Raw genomic sequence first — 23,237 nt, forward strand, 5'->3', positions numbered from 1 at the left:
TCTGGGAGCTGACCTTATCTGTGAAGACCGAGGCAAAAAAAGCATTGAGTACTTCAGCTTTTTCCATGTCATCTGTCACTATATTGTCTCCCCCATTCAGTGTCTGAGTTAACAGTTTGAGATTGTTGAAATAACAAGCCCAATTAAAATTATTTAATCTAAGATTATTAATCAGAGATTAGTACATCACTATACAGAATATAGAAATAAACACATTACCACCCTTTGTTAGCAGACTAAGAGCTGGATATGTGTCTTTCCTGCATCTTGAAGAGACATGCAATTTTCATTACCCCAACCTACATTTTCATATCATTATCATTATATGGGGTTTCAGACAAAGGAAAATTGCCAAGAATATTCTCTCAGAAACATATGTTGTGATGTAATTTCTATACAGTCTCATTTTATCTGACTCATGTGAAGGCATGATTCTTTACAGCTGAGAGCACTAACAATTCTTCAAATTAATATCTGTCAGAGGTTCGTTCTTATCCCACAATCATTCTTTCATGTTGGTTTCCCCACCTGAAAACATCTGGTAAACAATAATCTCTTATTAGTTTCCCAAGTCTATGTCAGTATTGCCATGTCAGCATTTATGCTTATGTCAGCATTTTATATATATATATATATATATATATATATGTTAAGGAGATCTTTTCCAAGAATATCTGGAGTTTTAAAGACATGAAGGCATCCCAGTTATTAAATACAGCATAATGAATACATTCCTAAATAAGGTTACTTATTGGTCAACAGACCAGTGTTCTAGGCCTTAGAATTCAGACACTCTTTGTTGAAGATAAAGATTCTAAAGAATAGTTAATATATATATGAATCACATATACAGAAAGAAAGAAGTAAAAGTATTACTATTTACTAACAGGTACTAATAACTCCATTCCCAAATGTCCAAAGTCATCATACAGAGCCCTCATCGCCATGATTGCGCACTTTTCTGGTAGTACTAGTTGTGTTCATTGATTTTGTAAAGTCCCTGCTCTGATTTGGTGCAGCACTCCCTGAATCAGTTTTAGTTTGCTCCATTCTCCCAATGGTAATTTACCCTCAGGGGTAGATGGAATAATTGCAGCTTGAGTTTGATTCTCATTTTCAGCAAGCAGTGTTTCACAAACACCCTTATTTTACAGTTGGGCTTCTTGCCAGTGAACAACATTGAGCCTAGGCAATAGAGATTAGTCCAACACAACATAATTCACTGTGGCTAACGGATACTTTCAGGGGGCGGCCCCAGAGAGACACAACCATAAAGACTCTCATGCACCTCCGACTATTGATGACCGTGTGCAAATAGCTCTCATTCCACCTGTAGGATTCACAGAAATTTCCGATGTAGATGTGGATGCATTGCCCCAGCATCCACAGACATTACTTCTCCCTGATCGGTACTGAATGCTGAACTCATAGCTAGCGAAGGTGCCCTGTAGCGTCCAGCTTAGCACTGATTATAATGTAAATCTATGAATTGTTGTCTGTCCACATTTGAAACTGAGCACATACAAACTTCTTGAAACTTCTCAGTGACAGCTTGTTTCAGGGCCAAGAACTCCTGCTAGTGAATGGGGTAGTGAGTCTTGCTATCACAGAGTCTGCTTCTGCCAAAGACCACAGGTTTACGTTTACTTTTAACTTCCTGGTATAAGTCTGCTCCCAAGCCCTCCAAACTGGCATCAGCTGCCTGGGTCAGCAAAGACAAGGACCGGAGCATGAGCTAGGCAATTAATCAGGGTCCAAAGGATACTTCTATACTACAAAATTAGGTCAATTTTATAGAAGTCGATTTTTAGAAATCGATTTTGTACAGTCGATTGTGTATGTCCCCACTAAGCGCATTAAGTCGGCGGAGTGCGTCCTCACTACCGCGGCTAGCATCGACTTACAGAGCGGTGCACTGTGGGTAGCTATCCCACAGTTCCTGCAGTCTCTGCTGCCCATTGGAATTCTGGGGTAAGTGCCCAATGCCTGATGGGGCAAAAACATTCTCATGAGTGGTTTCAGGTACATGTCATCAGTCATCCCTCCCTCTGTGAAAGCAACAGCAGACAATCATTTCACACCTTTTTTCCTGGGTTACCTGTGCAGATGCCATGGCAAGCATGGAGCCTGCTCAGCTCACCGTCACTGCTGCTGTTGCGAGCATTGTAAACACCTTGGGCATTATCTTGGACTATATGCAGAACCGGGCTAAGAGACACCAGCACAAGGAGGATTTTGATGAGGACATGGACACAGAGATGGAGATGATAGGGGGAGCATAGAAACATTTGCACCTGCGGGGAGATAAAAAGGGAGAGTGAAATTCAAGATGATACATTTCTGAGAACAAAAGGGAGACTCTTTCACAGTGAATTAAGCAATTCACAGCAGACAGCACATGTGCTTTAGGTACAAGGTCGCATTTTGCCTTTTATATTGGGCGCCTGCCAGTATGGTGACACATCACACATGGCTGGGCAACAGAATTCGGTTTTCAGGCAGCCATGGTAAGCCTTTTGGTATGAAGGCATAAGAAGCCAACCCCGCATAACATGTGGGAATGGTTTCGAATTGCAGTGCCCTCCTTTCCCATAGCAAGCAATGCCGGTTGGGTTTCACATTTAAAAGGAGGGGCTGCAGTTTTCGGGTGGATGTGCAGCACACACCTCCCCCTACCGCTCTGTATGGCTATTCTCCGGGATGATCCCTTTACCCCTCCTCTCCGCCATGTGTCTATTCTCTGGGATGATCCCTTTTAGCCAAGTGCAAACAGCCCTGCATGAACGGGGTCCTTTTACTGTTCCCTTACAAAAATTCCCCTATTTCAACCAGGTGACCATGAATGATATCACTCTCCTGAGGCTAACAGAGAAAGATATAGACCGAATGCTCTTTGACCCTTTATAGCCCAGATGCAGTTCCAGTAGCTGTACTGGCCGTGAATGCATCCCAATTCTTCAGGGCAAATCAAATATTAAACACTATTGCTTTCAAACCCTTTACTGTAGTTACAAATGTGCACTCACCAGAGGTGCCTTCCCTGGCTTCAGGGTCAGGAATCCCACCTTGGGAGCGTATTGACTCCAGGGTGATGAAAAGATCTTGACTGCCAGGGAGAACGGATTCACCGCTTGCCTGCTGTGCATTCTCCTCCTCCTCTTCCTCATCCGCAAAATCCTCTTCCCTATTGCATGAGACTCCCACATTGCAGGTGTCCACGGACAGTGGTGGGGTAGTGGTAGGGTCCCCCCTTAGAATGCCATGCAGCTGATCATAGCAGCAGCATGTATGGGGCTCTGACCCAGATCATCTGTTTCCCTCCTTTGTCTTGCAGTAGGCTTGCCTGAGCTCCTTAACTTTCACGCGGCACTGCTGTGTGTCCCTGTGGCAGCCTCTGTCCAGATTGCCCTGTGAGATTTTGGCAAATATATTTGCATTTCTCCTTTTTGGTCAGAGTTCGGCCTGCACCGATGCTTCTCCCCATAGAGCAATCGGATCCAGTGTCTCCCTTTCGGTCCATGCTGGAGCTTTTTTGTGATTCTGGGGGGACTGCATGGTCACCTGTGCTGCTGATTTTGCCACGCTGACCAAACAGGAAATGAAATTCAAAAGTTCCCGGGTAGTACCTGGGTAGTGCATCGGAGTTCAAAGTGCTGTCCAGAGCAGTCACAGTAGAGCACTCTGGGATATCTCCCGGAGGCCAATACTGTCAATTTGCATCCACACTACCCCAAATTTGACCCAGCAAGGTCGATTTTAGCGCTACTCCCCTCGTCAGGGAGAAGTACAGAAGTTGATTTTAAGAGTCCTTTAGGTCGACAGAATGAGGTTGGTTGTGTAGACGCAGTCATTTTTAAATTGACCTCATGCGGCAAATTCGACCTAATCCCATAGTGTAGACCAGGGCTAAGAGGCCATAGTGTCTCTGCTCTCACCAGGAGATACCCATCCAGCAAGAGTAAATCTAGGACCAAAGGTAAGGCCCTCCTGAGCAATCAGAGGCTTTGCAATGGTAACATACTTCTTCACAAATAGTGATAGTAGCCACTAAATCCTAGAAAGGTCTTGAGTTCTCTGTAATTATATGGGTGTGGTCAGGTAGTGAGTTCTTCTATTTTATCTGGATCAGTACTCAGACCCGCTTGGGACACAATGTGACCCACGTATTTGACCTGCAGAACTGGCATTTATCAATTGAAAGTTTCAGTCCATAGGCTTCCAACTGGTCTAGCAATTTATGAAGTCTGTCTTCATGTTCCTCCAAGGTTCTTCCAAACACAATCAGATCATCCAAATAAACTAAGACTTGCAGTAAGTTCATGTCTCCAACAACTTTCTCCATAAGATATTGAAACGTGGTAGGGACTCCAGAAATTCACTGGGGCATGCATTCACACTCTTGGAAACCTAATGGGCTGATGAAGGCTGTCTTCTCCCTATCTTCTGCTCCCAGCAGGATCTGGTAGTATTCACTTAGAAGATTCAACACTAGGAACTACTGACTCACCAGCAAACAGTCCAAGGCCTCTTGTGCTTGAGGCATAGTGTGCTGGTCAACTACAGTTCACCTATTTAGGGTGCAGTAGTCAAAACACATCTGGATTTTCCCACTCTTCTAACAGATACCACAATAGGGGAGACATATGGGTTTCAGGCTTTTGATGATCACAGGAAGCTCCTGATGATGGTGCCACATATCCTCCATTTGTGAGAGAGCAATCTTCCTAGATCTCTCCCTGAAGGGTTGTGGAGTCTTGTAGTCTGATGTTGTGTTCCATTCCCTGTGCACATCCTATGCATGCAGTGAAAATACCTGGATTATTTCCCAAAGTTCCTTCCTTACATGATCCTTCCACTCCTCGGACAATGGGGAATCTCCAAAGTCAAACTTTGTCAGGTCTATTGGTGGACCCTCAGCTTCACACTGAGTCCCACAATGGTTTTAGGCTCAAAGAGGTCTGCTAATTTCAGTCCATGTTTCATAGCTTGTTTCATTAGCCACCAGTATAATCACCTTTTCCTGGGCTTCAGCAGGTAGGGTTATGACTCCACTGAGAACCACTCCTTCAAGGAGCCCTCCCTCAGCCGGCTGCTCTACCATTGCTAATGTCCCTTTACTACCTTTTAGACAGGTACTCATAGCAAGGACTTCTCTCTCCATCACTGCAGAGACTACTAACAGAGTTGTGGCCCTGTACTTCAACACTCCCATTGATAGGTCAGACCTCTCCTTTTTAGGGTTCTTGGTTTTTCTATAGTCTGAAGCACAAAGCATATGGATCCTCCGGATGCTTCGGTATTGGTCCCCTGCTGACTGGCTGCAGTACTCAGCGAGTACCTTGAAGAGACTGGCATTGATCCCTATCAGCACAGACACATCAGAATCTCCTTTAGGGTTGGGGCATATCAATGCAGTGGTTTCCACCTCTTGACTTACTTTGGCAACATCATCTGAAAATTTCAGGTGCACTATGACATACCCTTAGTAGGGGTATTCATATATGCTGAGGCTACACAGGCCATGTCCTGTCAGTGACTGTATGGGCAGGTGTCTGAGCATCCGTTGGTAGGACTGAAATAATAATAGTCACCTGAGATCCAGTGTCAAGCACGGCTTTACATTCTGTCCCTTTGATCCTCACTTCTGCTCAAGGCCCTAACAGTCCTGCTGTTATCCCAGCTAGGCAGCCTTTTCCAGGGAAGTCTTCAAGTCCTGTGGACCTGGGTGGCCCCATTCCCAAGCTCCTTTGGCAGTTCCTCATCTCCTCGTAACTGGTCCTCAACTTTCCATATACTAAGGAGGGATTTTCTTCATTATGACAGTTGGCAGCACTGTGTCCATCCTGGCCACACCAATAGCAGAAGAATTGTCCTTTCCTCCTTTGCCTAGTGGGATGGTGGCTCTAAATCCTGGCTTCTCCATTGCCACAGCCTGAGGCTTCCTATGCTCTGAAGTCTTAGCTTGGTCAATGGTACTGTGTAGCTCAGCCATCTATTCTGTCAGGACCGGCACTTGTTGCGTAAGTTCCTCTCTGGCATTCACCATCAGTGCACTGGCTGTTCGCATGGGTGCTGTGCTGGCTGGCTCAGATGGCTCAAAACTCACTGGCAGCCTGCCCTTCTTCCTCCTCTCTGACCTCTTTGATCAACTGGGAGTAACTCAGGGGACTTTCCCGTCATTCTCTTAACTGGACTATGGTTCTGATATTCAGTTCCTCTTACAATTTGAGCCAGTCTGGTCTGCTCCTTCTGTTCAGCGGTTACTGCTGCCCTCTTGACAGCTCTCAGAAGCAGTTTCTCTGGCCTCTGTATGTAGGCTGAAATCTTCTCACCCCTTTGTTGATGGCAAGGATGGCAGAGCCTGCCCAAAAGTGGGGGGACCAGAGGCCAGGGCCCCCTGCCCCTCCTCTTTCACCTGAGTCCCTGCCCCTGGCCCAACCAAAAGCTGGAGTGGTCCAGGAACCACACTCTCCACCTGCCCTGGGTGGGGGGCCAAGAGCAGCCCCGGGCCCATGTCCTCACCCCATGGACCCCCCCCCACCTAGGGCAGGTGGAGGGTCCATGGTGCAGCTTCCCACAGCTGCTCACACAGCTCTTACCATGGCCAGGCTGCCACCTCCTAGCCAGAGATGGGTCCAGGTAGGAGCTGTGGACAGCTGTGGGGAGCTGCAAACTCTCCACCTGCCCTGGGTGGGGGACCCTGGGGGTGGGGACTTGGGCTGAGGGCTGCTTTTGACCCTCCCACACCGGGCAGGTGAGGGTCGATGGTGCAGTGCCCAACAGCTGCCAGGGATCCCTGCCCAAGCTCCAGCTGCCAGCCTGGCCGGGGGGGTGGGGCCTTCAGGGGGCAGAGAAGTGACGCGGCAGGGCCTTTCTGAGGAAGTAAGCATGAGAGCTGGGGTATGGTTTAATTCTCATATACGTTCATTTCTCAGTTTGTGAGCAGAGAGGCTGCTGTGGCTTTGCCAAATGTAATTGCATAATGCCCAAGGTGGGTGATGGGAGCTCAGGTTGATACACTGCTTTCTCTGAACCCCTTTCCCTGGTTCTTGTCATGCAGACAGAAAGCAGAAGACAAGAAGTCTGAAGGGCAGGCAATGCAATATTTATTGGGGATAGTTCCAAGCAAGCATATCCATAGCTCTACACGCCGGCAGAGTCTGTTCTGTTCCTAGCTCTCACACCACAGAGTGTTTACCCCGTGTCCCCTTCCGAGCTCTGACACCACAGAGCCTTTGTCCATGTCTCTGTTCCCCGTTCCCCAGTCTCCATTTCCCCTTCCTCCTTCTTAGCTGCCCCAAATATACATGCAGTGCATGCCCCTACTCACACCCCTAACTACTTATGGTCATGTACCGTTTTGGAGGGCCGTGAGTCTGGGGTCTTCATCCCACTTCTTTTGTATCCCATAGGGGGGGTAAGGAATGAGGTTGTGCTCTGGCCAATGCCAGACTTTTCTTTGGCTTTTAGGGTTTCTTATACCGCCCCCCCCCCACCGAGCCCTCCTTGCTCATCTTAACAGGTTGCTTGACCTTGCCTTGAGATAGGAGTTGGGGAAGTCTTAAAATGTGCATTTGTATATTAGTCTCCCACCATGCCCAGTAACGCTTTAACTGTTCTTATCTGTTCCCAATATACTAACAAACCCATCTGACCCTTGGGGCACTCCACTCGATACCGGCTGCCAACTAGACATGGAGCCGTTGATCACTACCCATTGAGCCCAACGATCTAACCAGCTTTCTATCCACCTTATAGTCCATTCATCCAGCCCATACTTCTTTAACTTGCTGGCAAGAATACTGTGGGAGACTGTATCTAAAGCTTTGCTAAAGTCAAGGAATAACACGTCCACTGCTTTCCCCTCATCCACAGAGCCAGTTATCGCATCATAGAAGGTAATTAGGAAAGTCAGACATGACTTGCCCTTGGTGAATCCATGCTGACTGTTCCTGATCACTTTCCTCTCCTTTAAGCACTCCAGAATTGATTCCTTGAGGACCTGTTCCATGATTTTTCCAGGGACTGGAGGTGAGGCTGACTGGCCTGTAGTTCCCTGGATCCACCTTCTTCCCTTTTTTAAAGATGGGCACTACATTAGCCTTTTTCCAGTCATCTGGGACCTCCCCCGATCACCATGATTTTTCAAAGATAATGGCCAATGGCTCTGCAATCACATCCGCCAACTCCTTAAGCACCTTTGGATGCAGCGCATCCGATCCCATGGAGTTGTGTTCGTCCAGCTTTTCTAAATAGCCCTGAACCACTTCTTTCTCCACAGAAGGCTGGTCACCTCCTCCCCATGCTGTGCTGCGCAGTGCAGTAGTCTGGGAGTTGACCTTGGTCGTGAAGACAGAGGCAAAAAAAGCATTGTGTACATTAGCTTTTTCCACATCCTCTATCACTAGGTTGCCTCCCTCATTCAGTAAGGGGCCCACACTTTCCTTGACCTTCTTCTTGTTGCTAACATACCTGAAGAAATCCTTCTTGTTACTCTTAACATCTTTTGCTAGCTGCAACTCCAAGTGTGATTTGGCCTTCCTGATTTCACTCCTGCATGCCTGAGCAATATTTTTATACTCCTCCCTGGTCATTTGTCCAATCTTCCACTTCTTGTAAGCTTCTTTTTTGTGTTTAAGATCAGCAAGGATTTCACTGTTAAGCCAAGCTGGTCGCCTGCCATATTTACTATTCTTTCTACAATTGAGATGCTTTGTTCGTGCAACCTCAATAAGGATTCTTTAAAATACAGCCAGCTCTCCTGGACTCTTCTCCCCGTCATGTTATTCTCCCGGGGGACCTTGCCCATCAGTTCCCTGAGGGAGTCAAAGTCGGCTTTTCTGAAGTCCAGGATCTGTATTCTGCTGCTCTCCTTTCTTCCTTGTGTCAGGATCCTGAACTCGACCATCTCATGGGCACTGCCTCCCAGGTTCCCATCCACTATTGCTTCCTCTACTATTTCTTCCCTGTTTGTGAGCAGCAGATAAAGAAGAGCTCTGCCCCTAGGTGGTTCCTCCAGCACTTGCACCAGGAAATTGTCCCCTACACTTTCCAAAAATTTCCTGGATTGTCTGTGCACTGCTGTATTGCTCTCCCAGCAGATATCGGGGTGATTAAAGTCTCCCATGAGAACCAGGGCCTGCGATCTAGTAACTTGTGCTAGTTGCCTGAAGAAAGCCTCGTCCACCTCATCCCCCTGGTCTGGTGGTCTGTAGCAGACTCCCACCACGACATCACCCTTGTTGTTCATACTTCTAAACTTAATCCAGAGACTCTCAGGTTTTTCTGCAGTTTCACACCGGAGCTCTGAGCAGTCATACTGCTTTCTTACATACAACGCAACTCCCCCATCTTTTCTGCCCTGCCTGTCCTTCCTGAACAGTTTATATCCATCCATGACAGTACTTCAGTCACGTGAGTTATCCCACCAAGTCTTTGTTATTCCAATCACATCATAGTTCCTTGACTGTGCCAGGACTTCCAGTTCTCCCTGCTTGTTTCCCAGGCTTCTTGCATTTGTATATAGGCACTTAAGATAACTCGCTGATCGTCCTGCTTTCTCAGTATGAAGCAGGAGCCCTACCCTCCTGCACTCTCCTGCTCATGCTTCCTCCCAGTATCCCATTTCCCCACTTACCTCAGGGCTTTGGTCTCCTTCCCCCGGTGAACCTAGTTTAAAGCCCTCCTCACTAGGTTAGCCAGCCTGCTTGTGAAGATGCTCTTCCTTCCAGGGCTGGCTCTAGATTTTTTGCTGCCCCAAGCAAAAAACAATTTGGCTGCCCCCCGTCCCAGCCCTGGGCTCCCCCCGCACTCCCCTGCTGCCCCAGCCCTGGGCTCTCCCCACACATACACCCCCTGCCGCCCCAGCCCTGGGCTCTCCCTTTCCCCCCCACCAGTGCCACCCCCCCCACACCTCCTGCTGCCCCAGCCCTGGGTTCTCCCTCCACACCTGCACCCTCCTTCTGCCGCAGCCCTGGGTCACTAGTAACTCGCTCCCAGGGCAGGTCATTCAGCAGGAATTTTGGATGTGCACAGAACACAGACAGAATTGGTTCCCATATGGTTACAGAGCTGCAGTAAAGTGAAACAATTTTCAGCTTGTGTGATTGGAAGATATCTGGATGCATATTATAAGACTGTCCTCTATAAATGAGGAAAAGTTGAGGTGCCTTTCTTATTCTTTTGTTCCACTCTTTCTTTCTATGGGGAATTTGCCAATCCAATGTCACTGTCTTCCTTTTAAACAAACAAACAAACAAACAAACAAAAAGGCAATGGCTGTTGAAAATAGCAATTCCAGTGCTAATAACCACTGGGAAGCATTTCTTGCTCAATTTTATCTACTTTTTCTACAGCAAGTTACAGTGGATCCGTATATTTGATTTGGGAGAAATGAAGTAACAGCTGCCCAAACTGAGCTTGAGCACTCCTGAATTTTGAGGTGTTCAAATCTGGAAGGCAGATGCTGGGTGTGTGGAGGGGGGCTTTGGGCTCTGCGGGGCAGCATGGCAGCATGTATGCAGCAGCGTGTCTGGCGCTGCATGGAGCCAGACATGCTGGTCTGAGTGGCATGGTAAGGGGGCTGGGAGGTTGGAGAAGGGGTAAAGGGTTTCGGGGGGGGGGCAGTCAAGGGACAGGGAGCAGGGGGGTTGGATGAGATAGAGGTTCAGGGGGGCGGTCAGGGGCAGGGAGAAGAGGGGGTTAGATGGGTCAGGAGTTCAGGGGGGCAGTCAGGGGACAGGCAGCTTTTGGATAGGCATTGGGAGTCCCAGGGGTGTGTCAGGGAACAGGTAGGGGTTGGGGTCCTGGGGGGGAAGTTGGGGGGAAGGGGAAGGGAGGCTTAGATAGGGGCTGGGGTCCCAAGGGGCAGTTAGGGGCAGGGGTCTCAGGAGGGGGCAATCAGGGGACAAGGACCAGCAGCGCTTAGATAGGGGGTGGGGTCCTGGGGGGCAGTTACAGGCAGGGGTCCCGGGAGGGGGTGATCAGGGGATGGGGTGGGGTTGGATGGGTTGGGGTTTCTGTGGGGGGCAGTCGGAGGGAGTGGATGGTGGCAGGCTGGGGCTACCCTCCCTCCCCGTGGAGAGTCCTGTTTTTTGAATGTTAAAATATGGTATCTCTACCCTTCACAATGCAACTCTCCACTCACAGCTGCTGCATGAGGTCCCCCTCCTTCCTTTTCAGTTGGTAGTGGCCAAGGGAATGCTGGGAAATGTAGTTCTTTCTCTGCTCCAGGGCTGGCTCTGTAGGCAGGGAGCTAACCAAGGAACTACAGCTCCCAGGGCCCCCGGTTGGTTCTCAGCTCCCATGCTGGATCCCTGCTGCCCCTGAAAATGGGCTGCCCCAAGCATGTGCTTGCTTTGCTGGTGCCTAGAGCTGCCCCTGCTTCCTTCTCTTCGTTAGGTGGAGCCCGACTCTGCCTAGGTCTCCTTCTTGGAACACCATCCCATGGTCTAAGAATCCAAAGTCTTCTCTCCAGAATACTTTGGGGTCACCAAATGAAATTAATAGGCAGCAGATTTAAAACAAATAAAAGGAAGTTCTTCTTCACACAGTGCACAGTCAACTTTGTGGAACTCCTTACCTGAGGAGGTTGTGAAGGCTAGGACTATAACAGCATTTAACAGAGAACTGGCTAAATTAATGGTGGTTAAGTCCATTAATGGCTATTAGCCAGGATGGGTAAGGAATGGTGTCCCTAGCCTCTGTTTGTCAAAGGGTAGAGATGGATGGCAGGAGAGAGATCACTTGATCATTACCTGTTAGGTTCACTCCCTCTGGGGCACCTGGCATTGGCCACTGTTGGTAGACAGGATACTGGGCTGGATGGATCTTTGGTCTGACCCGATACGGCCGTTCTTATGTTCTTATGTTCTCCAACACCACCTACATAGCCATTTATTGATTTCCACGATTCGACGGTCTCTACCTGGGCCTTTTCCTTCTACAGGGAGGATGGACAAGAACACCACTTGCGCCTCAAACTCCTTTATCCTTCTTCCCAGAGCCACGTAGTCTGCAGTGATCCGCTCAAGGTCATTCTTGGCAGTATCATTGGTGCCCACGTGGAGTAGCAGGAAGTCTTGATGAGTCTCAGCAGTCTCTCCGTCACATCGTGAATCCTAGCTCCTGGCAAGCAGCAGACTTCTTGGTTTTCTCAGTCGGGGAGGCAGATAGATGACTCAGTCCCCCTGAGGAGGGAGTCCCCGACCACCACCACCCGCCTCCATCTCTTGGGAGCGGTGGTCATGGAACCCCCAGCCCTAGGACAGTGCCTCTCGTGGTGGAGTCTCCCTCTGCTTCCTTCCCTCAGATGTATCATCTAGTCCACACTCCACATTAGTACCTGTGGAGAGAACATGAAAATGGTTGCTCACCTCTATCTGCGTTGCTGGTACATGGGTGCTCCTCTTTCTTTCTTCTTCTGGAAGAACCACTCCCCAGGTTGTCCTCTTTGTTCAGCAGCAAGGGCAGATGTAATTGCTTTAAAAACAAGAGAAGAAGTTGCTAGGTCACCTGGCTGGGTGCTGGGGATTCTAACTAGGCTTGGTTGAAAAGTTTCCATCGAAACTGGGTTCTTGTTAAAAAAAAATTGGGTTTTCTACTAAACAAAACTTTTCATGAGAAGTCCATGGCAAATTGGGACTTTTCATCAGAAAACCAAAAAGTTGTTGTCTTTTGGCCAATGGATTTAGGCTGAATACTCTTTTGTTTTTTATGAACATTTTAAATTTTCTGTCCAAAAAAACCATTTTCTGACCAGCTCTACTCCTGACAGTACAGATGGGATTTTGGTGTTTGGGTTAAGGAAACATATTTACATTTTAGATACAATACTGTTTGAAAGGTCTTTTCATGTGCAGATAAAGGTTTGATACTGTTGTGTGTTCAGCTGCCTCCTCATATCTCTACTAATGCACCTCAGTCCTGACTGGCAATAAACCCTGGTGTTTCAGTCCCAGTTCCCTTCTGAACAAAGATTAACAATCAAGCCAAATCATGCAGTGGTTTTGTGATGTGGGAAATTGTTTTCTATGTTAAAGGAGGAACCAAAGTAGGTTCACTGAAGAGCAGTCTTTACATTGGAAATGATCATAGTTCACACTGTACGTGGCTAAACATTTTCTCCCTCAATCCCACACCTTCAAGGGTTGCAGTCAGTCCCACAACTGCCTTTAAAAAACCCCCAAATTTTAAATAATTCTTTTCCAGTTTTCCCAGTGTTTTCCTAATTCCCCATATCCCGTCCCTGCATTTTTCTGATTTTGAAAACAGCCAACATTTCCCAGGCTGCACTGCCAGCTCCACAGACAATCTTGGCTTCCTGGCATGATAGGAAGGATGGGCTGTGGCATACACCACCCCTTCACTAATCTTACTGGTCTGAGGACAGTCATGCAGATGTTGACACAGGTTTGGTGGGACTCTGCAGCTTCTCCCTGATCAAGAGTGAGGGGGTCACTTGTGGGCAGGCCGGCTGATCTCCTGCATCTTAGCTCCCTTCCTCCAATGAGCCTTCCACCGATCTTACCCCCCATTTCTCCCCCATGCAGGGGCCAGGGCAGTTACTGCTGACCAGGTGCAGCCCAACACCACAGGGAGAGGGGACCTGGAAGGGGAGTTTTAATGAAATCACCAAGGCCATTTTCTCCCCCTCCAAGGCCAGGTGCCCTCGGTGGCCGTTCTTCACCCTAACAGGCCCATCCTCCCCAGCTGGCAGCTCCACTTAGCACCGGTCAGCCAGAGCGGCTTTCCCTGGGCTGCTCGCCCATTCAGTGTCCCAGGCTGTTACCCAGCGGCTGAACGGCCTCACTGGCTGGAACAGTTGGGAAGGCACCATTTCCCCTGGTGTAACTCCCCCTAGCCGAGTGCCAGGCAGACTCCATGCGAGGGGAAGGGCGGAGGGGATGCTGTGGCCAATGCTGAGAGAGGGCTCGTCTCTGGGATCCCATTGCTCCTCTGCTGCTGTGCAGACCAGCTCCCCAGGGAGGTCCCAAGGGCTCCATGCCATGGAGAAGGTGGGATTTGGCTCTAAAGCCAGGCAATGCAGCTCTATTGCATTTATTCCCTGGGTGTGTTAACTGAGAGCGACGAGAGCTGTTATTGTGGGCATGGTGCATTTTCTCCATCTATTTCTACTGTCTGTACCTCTCCTACAGTGTTTTCTTCCTCTCCTCCCCTCTTTTCCTTCACTGTTTTCCCTCCTCACTCCTGTTTTCCTTCTCCTGCTTCCCAGGCTTCACTCTTTTTCCCTTTCATCCATATGTCCCATTATTTGTCCCATTCCCCTTTTCATCTTTTTTCTATTCCATTCTTTCTCTCCCTAGTCTCTTTCCTTTCTCTTTTTACTTCATCGCCCCAAAAAATAAAACAGAGGGGCTGTGTAAGTGGGCACACACTCACCTGGCGGCCCCTCCTGCTGGTTGCTCTGGGAATTAGCTCTTCCAGCCTCTGGAGTGCCCTCTGCCAGCCGATGTCCCACTGCCACTGGGCCCCCGTGTCCCTCCTAAGACCAGGTGTCCCCTGTCTGTGGGGTGCTGCCCCCTGGCAATACCCCCACAGTCTCAGGGTCTTTCCACCCAGGGGAACCCCCCCCCACTATCCCCACCTCACCTCAGCCTTTGCTATTGCCAGTCCTTGCTTAGCCCCCACTCACTGGGCAGACTGCAGTGTATAAGCCACTCTGTAGCCTCAGTACCTGTCTAGGCCTTTATCAGGGCTTGCAGCCTGTGGGTTCTCTAGGCTGGACCTCCCCAGCTCCTCTAGCCTTTCCCCCAGCCCTGCTCCACTTCAGGTACCCTTCACAGCTTCTAAGCAGCCAGGCCCTTCTCCCTCACTAGCTAGAGGGAGAGTGTTTCTGCTTGAGCTCCTGGCTCAAGTCTTTATAGGGCAAGCTGGGGCCTGATTGGGGCATGGCCCCAGCTGTTGCTGCCTTCCTGCAATCAGCCCAGGCTTCTTGCCCTTCCACAGCTCTCTCCCAGGGCTGTTTTAAACCCCTCAGGGCCAGAGCGGGTAACCACCCCTCTAGAGGCTGATTTGTAGAGGTGCTGAGCACCCAAAACTCCAGCTGAAGTCAGGGGGAGCTGGGTGTGCTCCACTTCTCTGGAAGTCAGGTCCAAGTTAAACTCCTTGGGTATCTTCTGCCAACTAGGGAGCCCATTCTCTAGCCTGCCCCTGGCTCTTTCTGCTGATCCCACATTGCTGGGCTGGCTCCTGGTGACTGCTGCTCCTCTCTGCGTGTGGTAGAGGCTGGACAGGGAGCTAATGAGACCTGGTGGCAACACCACACCATGAGCAGTGACTCCAAAACAGAACAGAAGGATCCAGACCAGCATCCCACCCAGAAACACCTGATCCCTGCGCTGGCCCCCTCCAGCCCAAAGCCTGCTGGGTGCTTAAGAACTCACTAAATCTGAACCAACGCCTCCTAAGGTGACAGGCTGTCAGGGCTAACTACTCACTTTACTGCTCCCCTCCAACATGGAAAATGTTTCCATGCCAATTAACTAAGGCCTTACAACAGCTATAATTACAGAAAGTGAAATCCCCCAAACACACCCATTGTTACTTTGTTATCTTTACCGTGACATTGTCAAACTTCTTCTTCCAGGCCCAAGAGCTGCCACCCTGAGCACCGAGAAATCCAAACTAAGGATTGTTCTTGTTGGTAAAACTGGAGCTGGGAAAAGTGCAACAGGAAACAACATCCTTGGTAAGACAGAGTTTGAGTCCAAACTCGCAGCAAAATCAGTAACAGTGAAATGTAATAAAAAGAGAAGGGATTGGAACAGCAGGGACATTGCAGTCATTGATACGCCTGGTCTTTTTGACACAAAAACTCCTTTAAAAAAAACTATGAAAGAAATAGGGCGTTGTGTGGTAGTCTCCTCCCCAGGACCCCATGCTATAGTTCTGGTGATGCAGTTGGGTCGTTTCACTGAAGAAGAGAAAAAAACAGTTGAACGAATACAAGACATTTTTGGGGATAAAGCTGTGGAGTACATGGTCTTCTTGTTCACCAGAAAAGATGACTTAGGTGATATGACTTTACATGATTATTTAAAAGCTTTGGATGACAAAGATCTTCAGAAGTTGATGGACAAGTGCGGGAATCGATGCTGCGCTTTCAACAACAAAGCAGAAGGACAGGAGCAGGATGATCAGATTTCAGAGCTGATTGCAATAACTGATAAGATGGTGCAACGGAATGGAGGCTCACATTATACCAATGGCATGTATGAATATGCTCAGAAGAAACTTCAAGAAAAAATTGAAATGCTCAAAGAACTCTGTAAGGAAGAGATGGACAAAAAGAAAAGAGAAGTGACATTTCAGTATGAGGAGGAATGTAAGAAAACAGATGAGGAATTACAGAAAGAAGGCGCATATAATGAAAACACTTCAAAACAATTGAGAGAGGCCCATAGACAAAAATTTGAAAAAGCTTTAAAGAAAATATATACCGAATACGAGACACAGCTACATGAACTCAGGGAAAGAGTTGATGAGGATGTTACTATAATAGAAACTATTTTAGGAGCATTCTCTTCTGTATTTTCAAAAATCCCACACTGGTTTAAATAATGATTGACTTACTGTAATTTCTCCTCTTGCCACTTTGCCACTTTTTCAATAGTGATAATGGAGTTTCGGTGCTTTGTATCACTTTAACCTCCTAATTTTTTCTTCACAGAAGTTTACATTTGTATCAGCTTCTTATTCAGCTTTGTATAGTCATACCCTACATCTAATGCATATGTAAGCGGGGGAATGGTCCCGCTATTGTGGGGAACTTTCCTGGCTTCTGCACTACCCGGTGAACTGGGCTAGCGAAAGGATCTGAGTCCTCGCTCCCACTTCCTTTAGCCAGAGGCCTCCTTGCCCTCGAGGGCTCCCCTTCCACTCTCCTGTCTGGCAGAGTCCTCGTAACCCCAACAAGGCTGGGCCCAGGATTCCTGGGGGGCTCGACCCCCAACCCTGCTGTGGTCACCTAGGACAGGGGCCTGGGTGTCCCCACTCCAGGGTACCCTCTCTGCACTGGACAATTCCCTGACCCACTGATCGTTACATATGATTTAAAGCAAATACAGTTAATTAATCAACAATTAATTTAAAAAGGAATAAGGAAAAATGGGAGAGGTTAAAGGAAAACACCTCACCCTGCTCTGTGGCAGGGAACATCACAAACAGTGTCTCTGGAACATCAGGGCACGTCACAGTCTGTTTCTTGTAGGTCCCAGGCCTCCTTCTCAGGCTCTGGCTGTGCTGCAGGGACACTGCGGGTTGGACACTTGCTCTGCCAGTGCACTGAGAAATCCGAACTACGGATTGTTCTTGTTGGTAAAACTGGAGCTGGGAAAAGTGCAACAGGAAACTCCATCCTCAGTGAGAATCTGTTTGAGTCTAAAATCGCAGCAGACTCAGTAACAAAGAAATGTACTTTCAGGAAAAGTGTTTGGAACGGCAGGGACATTGCAGTGATTGATACTCCTGGTCTTTTTGACACAAAAAGTCCTTTAAAAGAAACTATGAAAGAAATAGGGCATGGTGTGGTAGTCTCCTCCCCAGGACCCCATGCTATGGTTCTGGTGATGCAGCTGGGTCGTTTCACTGAAGAAGAGAAAAAAACAATTAAAAGATGTCATAGGTTTCACCTCCACTCTGAACCTTAGAGTATAGATGTGGGGACCTGCATGTGAACCTCCTAAGCTTAATTACCAGCTTAGATCAATGGGCTGCCACCACTCCCGAGGACTAACTCCCTTCCCTGGGTAGTCTTGAGAGACTCCTTCACCAATTTCCTGGTGAACACTGATCCAACCCCTTGGATCTTATTACAAGGAGAATTTAACGGTCCCCTCTCCTTTCCCCCACCAACTCCTGGTGAGTCCAGATCCAATCCCCTTGGATCTTAACAACAGGGAAAAATCAATCAGGTTCTTAAAAAGAAGGCTTTTAATTAAAGAAAAGAAAGGTAAAAGAAAAAAACCTCTGGGAGACAGCATACAAGGTGATCTCACAGACAACAGATTTAAAACACAGGATGTTCCCCTGGGCAAAAACCTTAGTACACACAAGAATACCCAATGTGATTATTCCCCTAATGCCAAGACAAGTTACAAAAAGAAAATAAACATAAACCTATTTATTCTTTTCTAAAATTTACTACTCTGATAAGAGGCTGGTTCCTTGATCTTTTCCACTCCGGCTGAAACTGAAACTGACTTTAAACAAAGGAAACTTCCCTCCTTCCTTTTGAAACATCTTGTTCCCCCATTGGTTCCTCTGGTCAGGTGTCAGCTAGGCTGGGTGAACTTAACCCTTTACAGGTAAAAGAGGCATTAACCCTTAACTATCTGTTTATGACAAAAGAATACAAGAAATTTTGGGGGGAAAAGCTGTGGAGTACATGATCTTCTTGTTCACCAGAAAAGATGACTTAGGTGATATGACTTTACGTGATCATTTAAAAGTGATGGGAAAGTGCGGAAATCGATGCTGCACTTCAACAACAAAGCAGAAGGACAAGAGCAGGAAGACCAGATTTCAGAGCTGATTGAAATGACTGATAAGATGGTGCAAAAGAAAGGAGGCTCACATAATGCTAATAACATGTATAAATATGCTCACATGAAACTTCAAGAAAAAATCGAGATACTCAGAGAAAACTGTAAGGAAGAGATGGAAGGAAAAGAGAGTATGATGAGGAATGTAAAAATATAGATAAGGAGCTAAAGAAGGAAGGCTCACATGATGAAATCACTTTGAAACAAAAGACCCAACAGAAGGAGGCCCTAGGACAAAAACTGGAAAAAGATTTAGAGAAAATAAATAACCGCTACCAGAAACAGCTATGTGACTTCAGGGAACAAGCTGATGATGCTTCTATAATAGATGCCATTTTAATAGAATTCACACATATATTTTCTAAAATCAAATGCTGGTTTGGATAACAATTGACTTACTATAATTTCCCCTTCTCTTGTCACTTTGCTAGTTTTTCAATAGTCATAAATGGAGTTTCAGTGATTTGTAACCATTTAACCTCCTAATTTTTTCTGCATTGAAGTTTATATTTGTATCAGCTTCTTAGTCAGGCTTATACTTTCATACCCTACAGCAGATGCATACAAAGCATGAGTACATGAAACTATTATCTTTTGTTCTTTATTAACATTGTGTGCTAGTTCTAACTACAATTAACAATTCCAGCTACAGTTATTTGATCTCTTCTGAACTATGAGTTGGAATAAGCTTGGGTTGATATAATATATTAATTGTGACTAATATTGTTGTCAATATGGTTGTAAATGTAGATGTTACTTCTGTTCAGGAGTCATTTACAGAAATCAGAATCTGTTCATAAAAATAACCATTCATAAGTATTCACTGATCCGTTTGGATGAACAGCTGGCTGTTCACAAGCAGTTCATTCTGACTAGTCAGTATTCAGTATTTGTAATTATGACTGGCCACCCAAGTCACATGGTATTGTTTATGCTTCTGGATTAAAATTTTGTAAACAAGAGAATAATGAATGATGTATGATGTCGATTTTCAGACCAATAATCTGAAAATTCATGAAACCTTCAAGGTTTGCAAATACTTTCCCACATTCAAATCAGCACTTCTATTCACTAAACTATTTGTGACTAAATGCTTTAAAAATATTCACAGTCCTACCACATTTACCTATGGATATAGCCTATCTATAATTATGTAATGTACTTCTCCTATATTTTCCAGTTTTGCTTCTTATTTGCTGTGAAATGTCATGGGATGATTTCCATTAATTATGAATAATGCTATAAAAAGTAATTCTATTTATATTTAATCATATGTCAGCACTTGCGGTTATAGAATTTGAGAACTTTATGTAGTTTTATGCTGAATTTTAAGGCACATTAACCCAGATATCATTTATGTAGCCAATTACTTAATTTTCTCATCCATTTATCATTGTGCTCTGTGATGTTATGGTCAATTTATATGCTATTTCATATACAATCAATGTATGCTAAATAGATTTAAATGGTAGGATTACAGAAGTATACGACTGATAAGTATTTACAAGTAATGAATATGTACTAGGTATATAAATAAAGCATGACTGAAATGCATGGCCTACCATCTTAACCATACTAGGCCATACACTTAAGACTGCTTGACATGAGAGGTTGACCAATGAATAACCCTATAGCCGCAAAGGTGCCAAGATTACTGTATAGATGTGCCAATAGGTGATTGTAATAGATCGCAATGAATTGTCCGAAACTACGAGAGACATGATTGTAACATCTTTGAATGTCTCTCTTGACCACAGGGTACATGTCATGCATAGATGCTAATACAGAATGAGAGGAACAAACAACCTATGAAAAATGGGGACCCCAATATTTATGAGGTGTGAAAGTACCGATAAGGGAAAGAGGACTGACACCTCCATACATATGCATAAGGTGTTATGTGCAGTTAGAATTGCAATCTATAAAGGGTTCCCTGGTTAAGTAAAAGTGGAAATACCCACGGGAAGAACCCCAGCAGGAACTATCCCTCTACTGATGATCAGTTGGTGAGAGGGCCATCGGACCCTAGAATATCTTTGAGTATGTGAGTCTCATTACAATTATGATTATTCAGTAGGTTTTTGTAGGATTTCTATATGCATGGTGTAATGTTGCACTCCATATGTTTTATGAAAATATGCTTATGAGGGTAAATATGATGTAACTGGAATATGCTTTATGCAAAATGTCTCTTGTAAGTATCATTACAAAGCTTATAATCTACTGAGTGTGCTCATCCTATCTGTTTGCATGTATTATATCTATGTCTGGAGTTAGGAGAATAAGATATAAATGTGTATTATTGATGTAAACATATTAAGTGGAAGCTATTAAGGGTGCTTCAGAATCAATGAACTGTAAATGGCTCTGTTTACCTGCAAACCTTCCTGTGTACATGTGGGCCAACCCCGGAAGAACGGAGGCTGGGGTCTCAGAGGACATGCGGCCAAGGCACATTATACTGGAATCCATCTTAAATCCGTAAAAGCAGCAAAGAGTCCTGTGGCACCTTATAGACTAACAGACATTTTGAAGCCTGAGCTTTTGTGGGTGAATACTCACTTCGTCGGATGCATGAAGGACCATTTAGAAGGAGGGGTGGGGACCCAGACAGACAAAAGATTCCCACCTTGGGCCAAAGCTATAAAGGGGGGTGGAACAGGACAAAGGGGGCCAGTCATGAGAGAGCCCCTAGTTACCAGCTAAAATGTCTGCTGGAACTAACAAAGACTGTACCGGGGAAAGGATCGGGCCCAGACTAGGAAGGAGTCTAGTCTGTGAAAGAAGCTTATTGGAACATCTCAGGGTGAGATATTACCTGTAATCAGTTTCTAAATGTATTAGGCTTAGACTTGCATGTTTTGTTTCATTTTGCCTTGTGACTTACTTTGTTCTGTCTGTTATTATTTGAAACCACTTAAATCCTACTTTTTATACTTAATAAAATCACTTTTGTTTATTAGTAAACCCAGAGTAAATGATTAATACTTGGAGCTGTGCATATCTCTCTATTAGCGTTATAGAGAGCGGTCCATTTAGGAGTTTAGCCTGTCTAAGCTTTATACAGAGTAAAACGGATTTATTTGGGATTTGGATCTCATTGGGAGCTGGGTGTCTGGGTGCTCAAGACAGGTAACTTGCTGAGCTATTTTTAGTTAAAGTCTGCAGTTTTGAGGGAGTGACCTGGACCCTGGGTCTGTGTTGCAGCAGGCTAGCATGTCTGGCTCAACAAGGAAGGGTTCTAGAGTCCCAACCTGGCAGGGAAAATGAGCTCAGAGGTAATTTCAGCACATCAGGTGACAGTCCCAAGGGGGTCTCTGTGACTGAATCCATCACACATGGGTAATTGTAACTTTACTTATCGTTTTAATAAAACTTGTAGTACATATAAGACTCTGTACTTGTTATTGTGTCTGTGGCCATTATCCTTGGACTTGAGATCTCCACATTTGATAAAAGTTCCAGAGGCAATTTTACTCTGAAGTGGAAACTGTAGCAACCGGAACCAAACAACATCACTAAATTCACTTTAAATAAAGTAAAAGGCTACATTTACTATGGAGCAGTTATTGCCTCCTTATAGTTAAAATTAGTATTTGCTTTCCTTTATAAATGAGTGAAGGGATTCTTCCTTCTTCTACAGCCCCTGGATGCTTGGGGCAGTGGGAGCGCACAGGGTCATAAAGTCCTCTTGGGGGGGGGCCTCAAGGAGAATTCTTCTTTGAGTGTTTGTCCACACAGACCCCACTAAGTATGTGTGTGTGCCTCATGTGCACCAGCCCAGAATCTGCTCTCAGCCGTGGCAGATGACAGAACAAGGAGCAATGGTCTCAAGTTGCAGTGGGGGAGGTCTAGGTTGGATATTAGGAAACACTATTTCACGAGGAGGGTGGTGAAGCACTGGAATGGGTTCCCTAGGGAGGTGGTGGAATCTCCTTCCTTAGAAGTTTTTAAGGCCTGGCTTGACAAAGCCCTGGCTGGGATGATTTAGTTGGGATTGGTCCTGCTTTGAGCAGGGGGTTGGACTAGATACCTCCTGAGGTCCCTTCCAACCCTGATATTCTATGATTCTAAGTCACTCAGGCCTTGCAATGCTGCATGGTGCAATGCGAAAATACCTCTATAAATCTGGCCACAGTGCATAAACCCCTGAGCACAGGCACAAAGAGGGAAACAGTGGGCTGAGGTGAATACTAGGCACAAGGCAAAACAAGAGAACTGGCAGTAGGTGGAGGCAGTCCGCAGGCATCAGTCCCTCGTGCAGGTTTGGTGGATGGGGGGGTAAGTGGTAGTATCTTATTTATGCTCATTGTATTACCATTGATATGCCCTCTCTTGAACATGGTCTTAGAAATGTTGGGCTGGAAGGGATCTCTAGAGATCACCTAGTGCATTCCCCCATGTTGAGGAAGGACCAAGCCAGCCTAGATCTTCTGTAATGGGTGTACTAGGCCCTTTGAGGCCCCCTGCTGGAGACCCCGGGGTTCCTACCACTACCTGTCCCAGGAAAGTAGCAGTAAAGATGGGTCCTTCAGACCTGCCTAGAATGGCTGCTTCCCTGCAACCTACCAGAGCCCATCAGGCTCAGTTAAAAGGAACTGCTGGGCCTGAGCAGGTCAGTTCCTGCCTAGGATCAGAAAGGATAAGACAGAAGGAATCTCCAGGCAAAGAGGA

At 46.4% G+C, this 23,237-nt stretch overlaps 1 protein-coding gene and 1 pseudogene across 1 annotated transcript in view; both read left to right on the forward strand.

Annotated features, from left to right (window-relative positions):
- Window positions 1–16,681, forward strand: part of LOC123363398 (stonustoxin subunit beta-like) — a 56,718-nt gene extending 40,037 nt beyond the window's left edge. The window contains exon 4 of the mRNA XM_045004318.1: window positions 15,608–16,681. Coding sequence (XP_044860253.1) covers window positions 15,608–16,581 — 974 coding nt within the window. The 3' untranslated portion in view covers window positions 16,582–16,681. The remainder of the gene's footprint in view (window positions 1–15,607) is intronic.
- A 1,046-nt stretch (window positions 16,682–17,727) lies between these two features.
- Window positions 17,728–21,383, forward strand: LOC123363325 (annotated as a pseudogene).
- The last annotated feature ends 1,854 nt before the right edge of the window (window positions 21,384–23,237 follow it).

The sequence above is a fragment of the Mauremys mutica genome, chromosome 2 (assembly GCF_020497125.1).
Source record: "Mauremys mutica isolate MM-2020 ecotype Southern chromosome 2, ASM2049712v1, whole genome shotgun sequence".
Lineage (NCBI taxonomy): Eukaryota > Metazoa > Chordata > Testudines > Geoemydidae > Mauremys > Mauremys mutica.